Source organism: Denticeps clupeoides, chromosome 3 (genome assembly GCF_900700375.1).
Source record: "Denticeps clupeoides chromosome 3, fDenClu1.1, whole genome shotgun sequence".
In the NCBI taxonomy this organism is placed as follows: Eukaryota; Metazoa; Chordata; class Actinopteri; order Clupeiformes; family Denticipitidae; genus Denticeps; species Denticeps clupeoides.
This window is the reverse complement of record NC_041709.1, coordinates 7,617,175-7,629,149: the sequence shown is the minus strand read 5'-3', so window position 1 is coordinate 7,629,149 and position 11,975 is coordinate 7,617,175. Positions and strand designations below refer to the sequence as shown.

Sequence of the window (11,975 nt, the reverse complement as noted above, 5' to 3'; positions counted from 1 at the left end):
AACCTTCCGATAAGGGGTCCGTTTCTTTACCACCCCTGCCCCAACACCTGTCAGTGTTATGGCACAACTTTAACCACAGATCGATTGCAACCTGCAGTAGTTTGTAATGGGAAATCTTCAGAAAATTAATAGATGGATGAATGACAGATGTAAAATTCTGTTTTGACTTCAGGCAGTAGATGGCAGCCTTTACTTACTCTGTGAATACTGTGCATACTTGAGTGTTAACGAGCGTTCAGAACTACATTTAGTTCAGAATATATTTATCTATAATCGATAGTGGCGTGTAATAATTAAATTTGTGTCGAAGTGAGTGTGCTCCAAAATTTTCCATTTTCAGTTCCGTTTTCATTGGTCAAAAAAATTTGTGCAAAAAAAAAAAATTTGAAAAAGTGGAACAAAGTGCAAATGATGACTAGTTGTCAAGAGATGGACATGAGTTATCCCGACTTCAGCAGAGAGGTCAGAAGGATCCTTAACAATCTTTATAATTAACAATAAATTAACAATCTTTAACAGGAATTGTGTCAATATTAAATTCAATTGCACCTTGCTTACGTGACACAATAAAAAAAGATTTCGTGAAATGTCAGTGCTGAAATCGGACTTTATTTTGCCCTCGAGAGTCGCAGCAGGCTGGTGGGCGGGGCGGAGGGACGTGGCGAAACGATGACGTAGGCCGCTGCGCGGCAGCCGATAGGCTGAGCTTCCCCAGCAGCCACCATGTCATCCATCTGTGACCCCGTCCACCGTCAGTCGAGCTTCAGGATCCACCGCCGGAGTCCGGAGTCGCCCCGGCCGATGACAGATGAGACCCCAACCCCACAGACTCGCGTTCCGCGTCCCGCACGCTTCCCTACGCCGTGCCGGCGGCTTAACAGCGGGCCGCGCATGACAGCCATCCTCCCGCTTCACGTCGGACACTTCATTCCCGCAATTAGGCTGCGCGTTTTTCTAAGTGTCGTGTGTCTTTGTCCGAGTGGTTTGTTTTAATGCCAGTAAGGACGGCTGGCCCGCGCCTGAAACGTTTCTTTACTGAAGGACATTGGCGGAGTCGCCGAGTGTTTTTGGCGTGCGGCAGATAAAGAAGTCGCCGAGGATGTTCGAGACGCGGGGGCTTCCCTTCATCCTGCTGGACGTCGCCTGTTTAGTGCTCGGTAGGTCCGCCCGTTTTCCCCCACAGGGAGCGGCTCGCGTCGCGTCCAGACTCTCGGCCACTCGCGATGACGTAAAATAACAATTCAACAAGCAGTCAGTGGCAATATGACCACCACCCCCCTCCGAGCTGTCAAAATAGATTTTTTAAAAAAATCTACATTATGTGCATGTTTGTGCGTGACAGAGAAAACACGCACGATGTCGCCGCGTCTGGTTCTGCTTGTGCTGAATGCTGTGAGCCCCGGTTGTCATAATTCCATTTTCCATGGCCGCCGGAGGAGTCTAATCCCATTATGAGCAGCCCTGGCACAACGAGTCACGTTGGATCAAGTCGTTTACCTGTCAAGTTCTAGGCCTCTTTTACTGCTTAATTGATTATATCGTTAAATTTGCCCGGATCGATCGTGCGATGTAGAAACAACGCCGTTTCTGAGGCTGCTTTTTTATGTGAGGATGCGCACAGCCACACGGAACTTGAAACCAGCTCACGCTCCTGCATTTAGCTCAGCGTATTTTACGCTTCAAATGGAATAGGGAAACGAAGATGATGCCAAAATAATGATCTGTCACCGCTAAAAGGAGGAAAATAACCCAACCAGCAGGCTTTTCGAGCTCTTGCGTGAGAAGGCAACCTGCTGTATATAGTCTACTTCACAAATCTTGCCTGCAGGAAGGCAGTCTAATGTAAATGTCGCGTGTGTGTGTCTGTGTTAGTGAGTGTTTACTGGGCGCTTTGACAATTGGACGTTAATGGTGCATGCAGACCAAAAGGCTCCAGTCGGTTTGAATATAAGATAAGGATTCGCAGGGTTGGTTTATCCGGAGCCGCACACTCCAGGGACGGTTTTGATAGCGTGGCCCGGCCACAGGGGCTTAACTGGGAGGCACAGCTGACACTGCAGGCCCAGGCTTACCAGAACGGAGATCGCAATGCCGACTTTGAGCATAGGGGACATCAGTTGGACCATCGTATTATCTTGTCCCGCGCCAACGCGCTGGCCTGACGTGTGTCTACGTGTCCTGTTGTTCGTGAGTGCATGTGTGTGGCCTGTGTGACACATCCACCCACAGTCTGGCACCAGGAAAAGCGAATGGAAGTCTGTGTTGGTCTTCCTGCAACAAAGGGCTGAGCCCGCAGAACTCAGACGCGTGATTTAAAGCTGGACGTTGTCCCGTCAAATTCCATTATCGGTTAGTATATTCCTAAAAAGGAATCTTACTCTCTCTTATAGCTGTAAAGTCCCCCCTTGTGGGACTAATAAAGGATCATCTCATCTTTCACCTCCTTTTTTCTAAACGCAACAAAGGGAGTAGTGCGTAAGACCAAGGGACAGTTGTGTTGTGCGTTTCAGAGCTTCCAGGGTGTGGACCTTAAAGAATAGCCTGTCTGCTAAACCTGTGTTTAGACCTCACAGTCTCAGCCCCAAGTGTCAACCAAAATATAAGACAAGCTATAAGAGTTTAGCAAGAGGAAGATGGTGATTCATGTATGAGCAAAGCTTTATTTGTACATAGAGGAAGTGTGTCAACGTGCAGGTAAGGTGCTGGGTGACTGCTGCCGCTCTTAGCTGATGATGACAGCCGCAGTCTGTGCTGCCAACACGGCCTGTGATCCTGCACTCTGTTCGGACAGCAGCCGTGTCCGATACGTGTGGTCTTGCATTTGGTGGATGACCAATTTGTTGGGCTGGTAAAAGTAATCTGAAATGGCCAATGCGTGTGCTCATGTACAAATTTCCATTCAGTCTCAGTGGACATCAGCAAGTTGATTATTATGTTGTAAATGTGTGCTGATCTACTTGTAGACTGGACTAAATGTTGTCCATGCAGTCACATTTAACATTTAACCTCAGAAAAGTCAGTCTCATGTATAAGTATTGTTATTAATATTGATCATGAATCGAATTGTCTCAATGAATAGAACAATTCTGTACAAGTGAAGCTGTACATATAACAGAGTGCAGAATCAGCCTGCTGTTCCACAGACGGGGCCTGATGTGTATATTTGCTCTGTATAGACATGGCCTCAGGCAGAGTCAGAAGGTTAAACCTTCTTTTCATTGGCCAGAGGTCAGCAATAATGCACTCTGCAAGTCAGTCTTTGCAGAGGGAGATCCAAACAACAATCTCACCTCTGACTGACTGGCTTCTGAGTCCATTGTTCAGGTGCTAAAGTTTATTCTAACCATCTTTCCATCCTCAGCTGGTCTCCCATTGGCAGCTTTTAACCTGGGTAAAATCAGGCCCTATCAGAGGGGCTTTTTCTGTAACGATGAGACCATCGGCTACCCCTTCCACTCCAGCACAGTTACCTCTGCTGTGCTCTACACGGTGGGCTTTACACTGCCAATTAGTTGTGTAAGTAACGCCGATTACCAGCAGTGGCACCAACATTCTCAGCAAAGTGGTTACAGTCTCAACAGTCTGATAATGTTCGATTTCCCTTGAATGTTGGAAACTGGATCTGGAAATTGCACTACACACAAAAAGTCAGAAAAGGATCTATACCAATGCAATGTGTTACTTTGCCGTAGGAGAACGTCCACAGATAGAAGTGGGACATAATGCCAAAGTGTGAATAAACCATTTTTTTTTACAGCCTTCTTTATCAGCCATACTGATTGAGGTCTGGGTTGATCCAACTTTCAGGGTGGGAACTGCGACTTCATGGGCGTTCTAAATTTCCGAATTTGAGGTTGGAAAAATCCTCATTTCGAGCCCACCTGGAACACGGCTCAGCGACAGTGTGCTGATCTTTTAAATTTTCTTCTGCGAGGCTGTAACCACTTTAATGAGAATCACCCACACATGCTCAGGCTCTCCACTGACAAGCCCACTTCAAAAGCCACACATCTGGGGCTTTGTATATACTGAGCACCAGCAGAACGTCTGTCTGCAATCATGGATTCATTTTGGTCCGTAGCCTTGACGTTCACCGATGAATACATGTGCGATGGAGCAAGTGGAGTGATCTCCGTAATTACCCATCATGCAACATCAGGTTTTGAACTTTGGTCCAGGGCATTCTTATCTGTGTACAGCTGATTCAGCTGAACAGCTTCTATAACTTTCCTGCTTGGTGTCAGTATGTATGAATCTGTTCTCTGAACTGCAATAAGTTCAAACAAACTTCAAGTTTTTCAAAAATCCCAAACCTCAGTGGCTATTCATGGTGCTTGTCAGACCTCAGCTTAGAAGAGGATGTCCAATGATCGTACCGCACTGCAGATCATTTCCTTCCAAGCAAAGTTTCTGGAAGATGACCGTTTGTTTTTCATCAGCAGTTGGTTCATCAGTGTAGCTGCGCAACTTGGCATTGCTAATGCCATTTAACCGTTGGCTAAGGGTTCAGGGTCAATAACCCCTGGCCACTTGATTAATTCCTTTTCTTGGGGAAAAAGTTTGGACTTTCTCACACCAAGTTAATCAACCATGTGAAATGTAAGATGCAGACACCACCCTCAAGCCCAATAGTAAGGCTGACATGCTGTACGAACTGGCGTGTGAGTGTGGTTTCTTTTTTCCGCTCGCAGAACTACATCCCTTCAAATTGCTGGAATACTTTTTTGGAACGGACTGCCTTGGCCTGAGCTGACACTGCGCTCCGACTCCGTTTCTGAAACTGCCGGGGCTTATACCTTGTGTGCTCGTGCATAGTGAAGAAGTCTGCACTTTTCACAACCTTTCATTTATAGACGCCCGTGTGAACAGAGCTCTGTGTGTGTGTGTGTGTGTGTGTGCACGCGCGCAGTGACTCATTTTGCTACATACTTCTGAGCCAACAATGTGATGAAAACATGATTTCGTCACTCCGGGATCATCAGTCACGAACCACCCTCCTGACATCGCGTGCCAGCCAATGACATGTAGTGGTTTTTGCTGTAATGTGAGTTACTTGTGTGGTGCTTTACACACTGGAGTTTTGCTGAATTTAAGGTATTGCCTGACAATGCAGTTTTCACCAAGGAAGGTCCAAAAAGGCATCGCCATTAGCGGTGCTGATGTCCAGTCACATCACATTGGTGGAAAAAGAGGTGGACGTTACTGGGAGTCTCTGACTCGGTACATACAGGTTACAGTCTGTGTTTATTTTGGTGATGCCCCATAGCTTATCCCCGCCCCCCATACCGGAGTGTCAGTGAGTAAATAACCAGCTCCACGTCTCAGAATCGTAGTGTTTATGAGGGAGAGGGGGGGTATATATATATTTAGCATGTGTTAAACTGACTAGAGCAGTGTATTTCTCTCACACACAGGAGCGAACTCAAACCAAGTATCTTTCTCAAGTGTCTTTTTGGTCCCGCGAGCTGTGTTATTCGCCAACCCTGCATGCAATGCCAACCTCAAAACCCACCATGGAAACAAAACAGAGTAATTAAGGCAGAGTTAAAAATCAGAAAAAGAGCAAGCCCAGTGGAAAGATGGTGCAAAGAACTCGCACACTTGAACCTGGGTGTAAATGCCGTGTTATTAACATTCTTTATGTGTGGTGTTTTTTTTTTTTTTTTTTTTTTTTTTTTTTTTTCCCCTATTTCTTCCATTTTAAACAGCTCAGTGTCTCCATTGCTTCCATTTTTCCCTCGTATGTCTGTGGTCCAGCCGTACTAGACTTGGTGTATTAACAGTTGTGGTTTGTCTCGTTCCCGTGTTCGGAGGTCTCCTCTCTGTATGTGTGCTTTCACTGCAGTCAAATCAGCGCCGTGAGCTGAATCGCTAGGGGCTGTTTCCCCCACTGCTTCACTAGCAACGTTCCAGCTATGGTTCCTGTTGGAACCTGTTGTCTCCACAGTTCCCGTTCCTTTTTCAGAATGGGCAGCGGAATGGGCACGGTCAGCCAGCAATCAGAGTGACCCTCCAATAATGGGAACGATGACAATTGTATAGTGGGATGGGGGCTGGGGGCAATCTGGACTTCTTTTAACCCATCCCTGTTTTTTTTTGTTTTTTGTCTCTCTCTCTCTTTCTTTGTCATTTGCTTTTTGGTAGTGGGACTCCCATTCGCAATTCTCACAATCCAACACAAACCATTCAAACGAGGATTTTTCTGTAACGATGATTCAATCAAGTACCCTCTAAAAGAAGACACCATTTCCTATCAGTTACTGGGTGGAGTAATGATTCCCCTCACCGTGTTTTCTGTAAGTGAAACCGTTTGCTCAGTAGCCAATCATCAGTCCTGACCCTCTCCTAACCCTCCACTTTGCTTCTAACCCGTCTCATGCTCTGTGTCTGGGGTGCTGTGTTTTTGGTATTTTCACCCTAAGTGACATCATGGTCAAAACACAGTAGGAAAAACAATGTAGGAAATGCATCCACAAAAAAACAAAGTGATGATGTTGACTCTACAGACAAAGCATTTGTACAGTTGAATTTTTGACATCCCTTGACCTTGACCATTGAACCTTCTCTGTCACACTAAAAGTGAGTGATTATGAAATCATTCATAATTTCAGAATCTATGGAAGGTGCAAAGTAAACCTTTGATAACTCTGTTGTGATTGAAGTATGATTCATTCTCACCAACTGTTATCTTTGAATAGGTGATGAATTGTAGAGATTACTATTCATGTTTTTTTTTTTTGTATGCATGATTATTATTATTATTATTAATTTATTATTAATTAAGGAATAAAGTTGCTTCAGAAATAAGTAATAAAATACAGGTTAATTATTGAAAACAATATAAATACATTTCTATTAAAGGTGGATATAGCTCAGCTTTTTAGCTGAGAAATCCTATAAATGAAATGAGTCTTGCTCGGGTGGAAAGCAGAGCATGAACAAACACCGCCATACTGGCAAATGTGAGTCATGCCTTCCTCACAGTGTTACGTTTCACACCATGCTAAGCTCTAACTAACACCAACTTGCACACGTCGGAACTAGAAGTGCCCATTAACAGCCACGTTCTGTTTCCACTGGTGTCAGTTTCAAGTGTGAGCACTTCTCGGTGCCCTCACAGGAGAAAACCCTTTATTTGTGTCCATGGCCAAAAAGTGCAGCACCCCAAATTGCAGCGTTGCCCTGAATTCCCTTTTTCATTGTCCCTTTCTTTCATTTCAGTGATGCAGTTTGTCGATTCAGCAACATGATGTACAAGTCTGGTACAACGTGTTGTATTTGCTCCAGGATAATAGTTTGAGATTCTTTGAAAAGTGTGTGATGTAAAGCTAAATAGGTCTGGTGATGGCTTCATTGTGAAGTGTGACTGTAGCTATGGCCATTATTTTCATCATAATTTTAAAAAATAGAAATGTGGACATCCTCTTCAGGCTTTTTAGGTTGTAACAATATTATAATATATACATATAAATCAGATTACTAATAACAGCTCACATATTCACTATAAGTTGCTATTACATACTCCAAATGTCCTTTCCCTGAGGTCTCTGTCTCCTCCCCTCCCACCAACAGATGGTCTTTGGGGAGTGCCTTTCAGTCTATCTAAAGCGCATCAAATCCAAGTCCTCTTTCGGCAACAGTTATGTGGCCTGCATCTACAAGGCGGTGGGCACCTTCATATTTGGTGCCGCCATGAGCCAGTCACTCACCGATATCGCCAAGTACTCCATCGGCCGCCTGCGGCCTCACTTCCTGGACGTGTGCAAGCCTGACTGGAAGTCGATCAACTGCTCGGGTGGTGCCTACATCGAGAACTTCACCTGCCTCGGCGAGGACAAGACCTTGGTCAACGAAGGCAGGTTGGTCATCATCATCATCATCATCTCAAAGGTGCTCTTGGTTCTCAAAAGCAGACAAAATTTACCAAGAAAAAGCTAGCTCGCTTGTTGGCTATAGAGAACATTTTCTTGTTCACATACATTCAGTCACAAGACCCACTTGTGATTTGATGTGATCTTGGCCATGCACAGCACCTTTTAAAACGAACAGAAAACACACAGGGGCCTTCCTGTCAGTTCTAGTACGTTCTCTAATGGTTGTCCTAGATCATAATGTGGTTGGTTGGTTATGAGAAAGTTTCACTGTGGTTGAATCAAGCTGGGAGAGTTTTTTTTTTTTTTTTTTTTGGGCCTTCAGGTATGCTTTGTTCTTTTGTTTAAAATAGTCTCCCCTTAGAGTCTCACACGTCTCTGAAATAATAAGGAAGCATTTGGGGTCTTCGTCAAACACTTGCAGCCCAATAAAGAAGTAGGCTTGTGCTTGCCTACTGTGAAATTGTGAGGAGTTGTCACGTTAGGCTTAGTTCTCTCACTGTCACTCCGCTTGGGTTCAGTTTCTGTCACTCACCCTCCTGAATGTAGCTGTCTGAATTTTCCTGTGGACCCTGACTCGATGTAATGTTTCATAGGTGCGTCTCCTGATGTTACTAAGCGAACAGGGGACCGTCTCCTTAAAAACTGCAGTCTACTAAATTACAGGACAGGTTTTTTTTTTTTTTCCAGAGCAGTTCATCAGCTGCGGTGTGATAACATACACTTTCCAGCTACATGGCCTAATGGTTATAATCATACAGCTCCAGTGGTCACTCACATATGATGGTATGGTGTTTAAGTGCTCAAGACTCAAGGATTGGGTGTGTGTTTGAGTGTCTCGATGGTAAGATCTAGGTATCCCAGACTTTTAATATTTACTGTAGGTGTGGTCCTCCTGGACAGCAGCCTCCCTAGACATGGCCCAGACTTTGTTTTGTCTCCCTTGGAGATGAGGCCATTAATAGATCAGATGAGACACCCCAAAATAACTCAGGGTAACCTTTTTGGCAGAGAGGGTGTGTGCTGGGCACCAACAGTCTACTACTCGTTCCCTTGAAACTCATTCTCTGCTTTTAAGAGGTTCTCTCAAGGTCTGGGTAGGGTGTACAAGGGTCTTCTGGCTGATATATGTTAAATGTGGCCATCAGACAAACCTGTAGATTGGAAATTCCATAGCATCATTATTAACAGTCATGGAACAATTTTATTTAAAAATAAAAAAGGTAGAACTAAGTTTGTCGTCACTGCTAAAGAGGTTTTGCGAAGACACACCCATGGCTTGTAAACACGTTTGTTCTGGTTAATATGATCACTGTAAAGTATGTGTGGGCTGATGTCAGATGCCGCTGTGCATTAATAGTGACATTTCACACAGTGAACACACTTAAAAACTTACTGTAGCCTTTTTGTGGTTTCCTTCTCTGTCTAGAGCTCCCTGGTCACATGAATATTACTTTTGGCTTGATTCGTTGGCTGTAGCTCCGGTGGCAACACTTTGGGTGGGGTTATTTCAGTGACCCTGGGCAGTTCGGGGTATCAGACCAGTGCGACCAAAGCTTAAATAAACAGGAAGGCATCAGAGGCAGGTTTAAGGCAGGCCACCCTCTTTTCAACTTAATTCCCAGCCGCTCCCCACCATATCTGGCCAGTGCTAAGCACAGGGTAACACAAACGTGATTCCGGATGGCCTTTATTACTCGGAAATGGGTGTGGTGGAATGAAGGATATTTAGTGGAAAAAACGTCAAAGGAGAGCGGGCATTCTGCTGTTATTTCATGCCATTTTCCTCCGTGCCATAATGCTGATGTCCTCTGTATGTTTCAGGCTCTCCTTCTACTCTGGACATTCTTCCTTCTCCATGTACTGTATGCTATTCTTGGCAGTAAGTATCCATTATGTCTCAAAAAGAGTTTTACGGCGGAGCGCTTAGGCAGCATGTGAAGATGCAGCGTTGTGTAGAAGTAAGGAAGATACAGGTGTGAAGACCTGAGCAACTGAATTGTGATGCTGGACAACTGGGTCCCACTTGCTGCTTAACACTGAGAATTACATTCATTTCTCGTCATTTAGCAGATGGTCTGCGTGACTTCCAATGAAATGTCTAGTTCAGTAGTTTTGTGTACGGAGGCTGCCATCAAAATTGATAGTGAGATAATGACAAAGTCAAATTCATCTATACACAACGCAGTACATACGCAGTTCACATTTCATAAAGACCATTTAGTCTCTGAGACATGTGGAGGAGGGGTTCCGTTTCCTCGTGATAGTGGAGGCGAACACTGGAGCTTCTGTGTTATCTGAGTCAGGATATCCTTTTTGGAAACAGAATGGTCTCATGAGCTCTGAAGCAATAGGCAGCATGCGTGGCTGGTGGGACTCACGGGAAGGAGAAAGTTCAGACATTAACCCTTCGTTCTACATTTTCACGGAGATAGTAAGCTTAACAGTTGTAGCAGATCCTAGAAATTGATTTATACTGATTTGTGGTACAAAATATCTGATTGGTCTTGTGACCCAGGTCACTCATTTAAAAATCATTCGAATTGTTCAAAACGTCTTAGTTGGTTAAGTGACCGATCAAATTAGCACTGATGGATCCATGCTCTTGTTTGGATGCAGACTGGAAGGCTGTTCTTTCAGGGAGGGAAATGTGCATGCCTGCAGCAACCGCCATTCAAATGCCAGAGCACATAAACAGCTGACATTCGAGCATCAGCACAGACCCAATGCAAACCCAAAGGAAATGAACAATGGCCAAGAATAGCAAACACCCACATCGCAGCGAGCGAGCCAGACGGTGCCTCTTATACACGCCTCGGTGCAAACGGCTGCGGCGCCTTTCCATAAAACCCGAGTGAAGTCGCCTCCGCGGTCATGTAACCCATGCCTTGCAGAACTGCAGTATTCCAAGGAGCGCATTTCGCTTACACTGTGTGCTGCTTTCCAGCTTTATGTTCAGGCGAGGCTGCAGGCTGAGTGGGCCCGACTCCTGCGTCCCACAATCCAGTTCTTCCTGATCGCCGCATCGGTGTACACAGGATTGTCCCGCGTTTCGGACTACAAACACCACTGGAGCGACGTGCTGACCGGCCTGCTGCAGGGGGCTCTCATGGCTGTACTTGTGGTGAGCACTTATGGAGTATGAAGAATGAGTATAATGATGTTTAAGATTTTCTTTTTAGGTCTTGACAATAGTTTGGAAAGAACGATGGTTTTTTAGTGCAGGGAGTGACTCTGGCATGAAATCTAGTTTCCACTGGCCCATCTTTCCTAATGCACTCTCCTTGCAGTCATCAATAATGGAGTGCTCTCCCGATTTCTGCACGGTCATGCTGATTCTGTATTTACTCCACGTCTCCCTGGTACACAGACTAAGTGCATCAGCTGATCTGCACCACTGCAGGAAAATCTGGTTTTGATTCAGGCTGAATCAGTGTTAGAAGATAAGTTTTATAACGCACACTTCAAAGGGTCAAGTAAGCAATAAAGTCTTGGTTTTTTAATTATGGATTAAAGGTCCTGCATGGCTTGTTTTGATTAAAGTCTTAACAAAAGGAAGTTAGTTTAATTATAGTCAATGGGAATGCCTCAGTGATTCCTTAGTTGCAATGACTGAACCAGACCTGATCCAATTTTAACACAGTAGTATATGTGACAATTTATATATATATATATATATTTTTTTTTTACTGCCACAGGTGTTCTTTGTGTCGGATTTTTTCAAGAAGGACATTGAGCCAGAAAAACCAGCAGAGATTCCCCACACAACCCTGCAGGAGACGCCCACCAACGGAAACCATTATGATAGTCCCAACTAAACTACTCCACTGTGCCAGTGGACAAACATTATAGCATGCACCCACTCAGCGAAAAGAAAAGAAAAAAAAAAAAGGACGGGGGTCAGACCACTGCAGGTTGACAACCTGTGAATGTAAATGCTTTTTTGCGCTCTGGACCCTTGTGGGGACACGGACGCTCTGATCTTTACAGATGCTATATCCCATGATGCCTTGCCTGGACTGTTGTTGCTGCTGCTACCACCACAGCTTCCTCATATCCCCTATAACCTAAATAAGTGTATCTCTATACGCAAACCACACCACC

General features: G+C 44.8%; 1 protein-coding gene across 2 annotated transcripts; it reads left to right on the top strand.

Moving 5' to 3' along the window:
- The first annotated feature begins 735 nt into the window (after window positions 1–735).
- Window positions 736–11,771, top strand: plpp1a (phospholipid phosphatase 1a). 2 transcript variants are annotated; one of them, XM_028974669.1, is made up of 6 exons: window positions 736–1,157; window positions 6,145–6,296; window positions 7,573–7,859; window positions 9,696–9,753; window positions 10,819–10,995; window positions 11,570–11,771. In XM_028974669.1, exons 1-6 carry the CDS (start codon window positions 1,100–1,102, stop codon window positions 11,687–11,689), a joined length of 852 nt encoding a protein of 283 aa, XP_028830502.1. In that variant the 5' UTR covers window positions 736–1,099; the 3' UTR covers window positions 11,690–11,771. The 2 variants fall into 2 exon arrangements, with proteins under 2 accessions (XP_028830502.1, XP_028830501.1); XM_028974668.1 differs by lacking the exon at window positions 6,145–6,296 and adding an exon at window positions 3,362–3,516.
- The last annotated feature ends 204 nt before the right edge of the window (window positions 11,772–11,975 follow it).

Coding starts and splice junctions, on each gene's coding strand:
- plpp1a (XM_028974668.1), top strand. CDS start 1,100: ATGTTCGAGACGCGGGGGCTTCCCTTCATCCTGCTGGACGTCGCCTGT. Junction 1,158..3,361: donor CGTCGCCTGTTTAGTGCTCG/GTAGGTCCGCCC, acceptor TTCCATCCTCAG/CTGGTCTCCCATTGGCAGCT. Junction 10,996..11,569: donor CTCTCATGGCTGTACTTGTG/GTGAGCACTTAT, acceptor TTACTGCCACAG/GTGTTCTTTGTGTCGGATTT.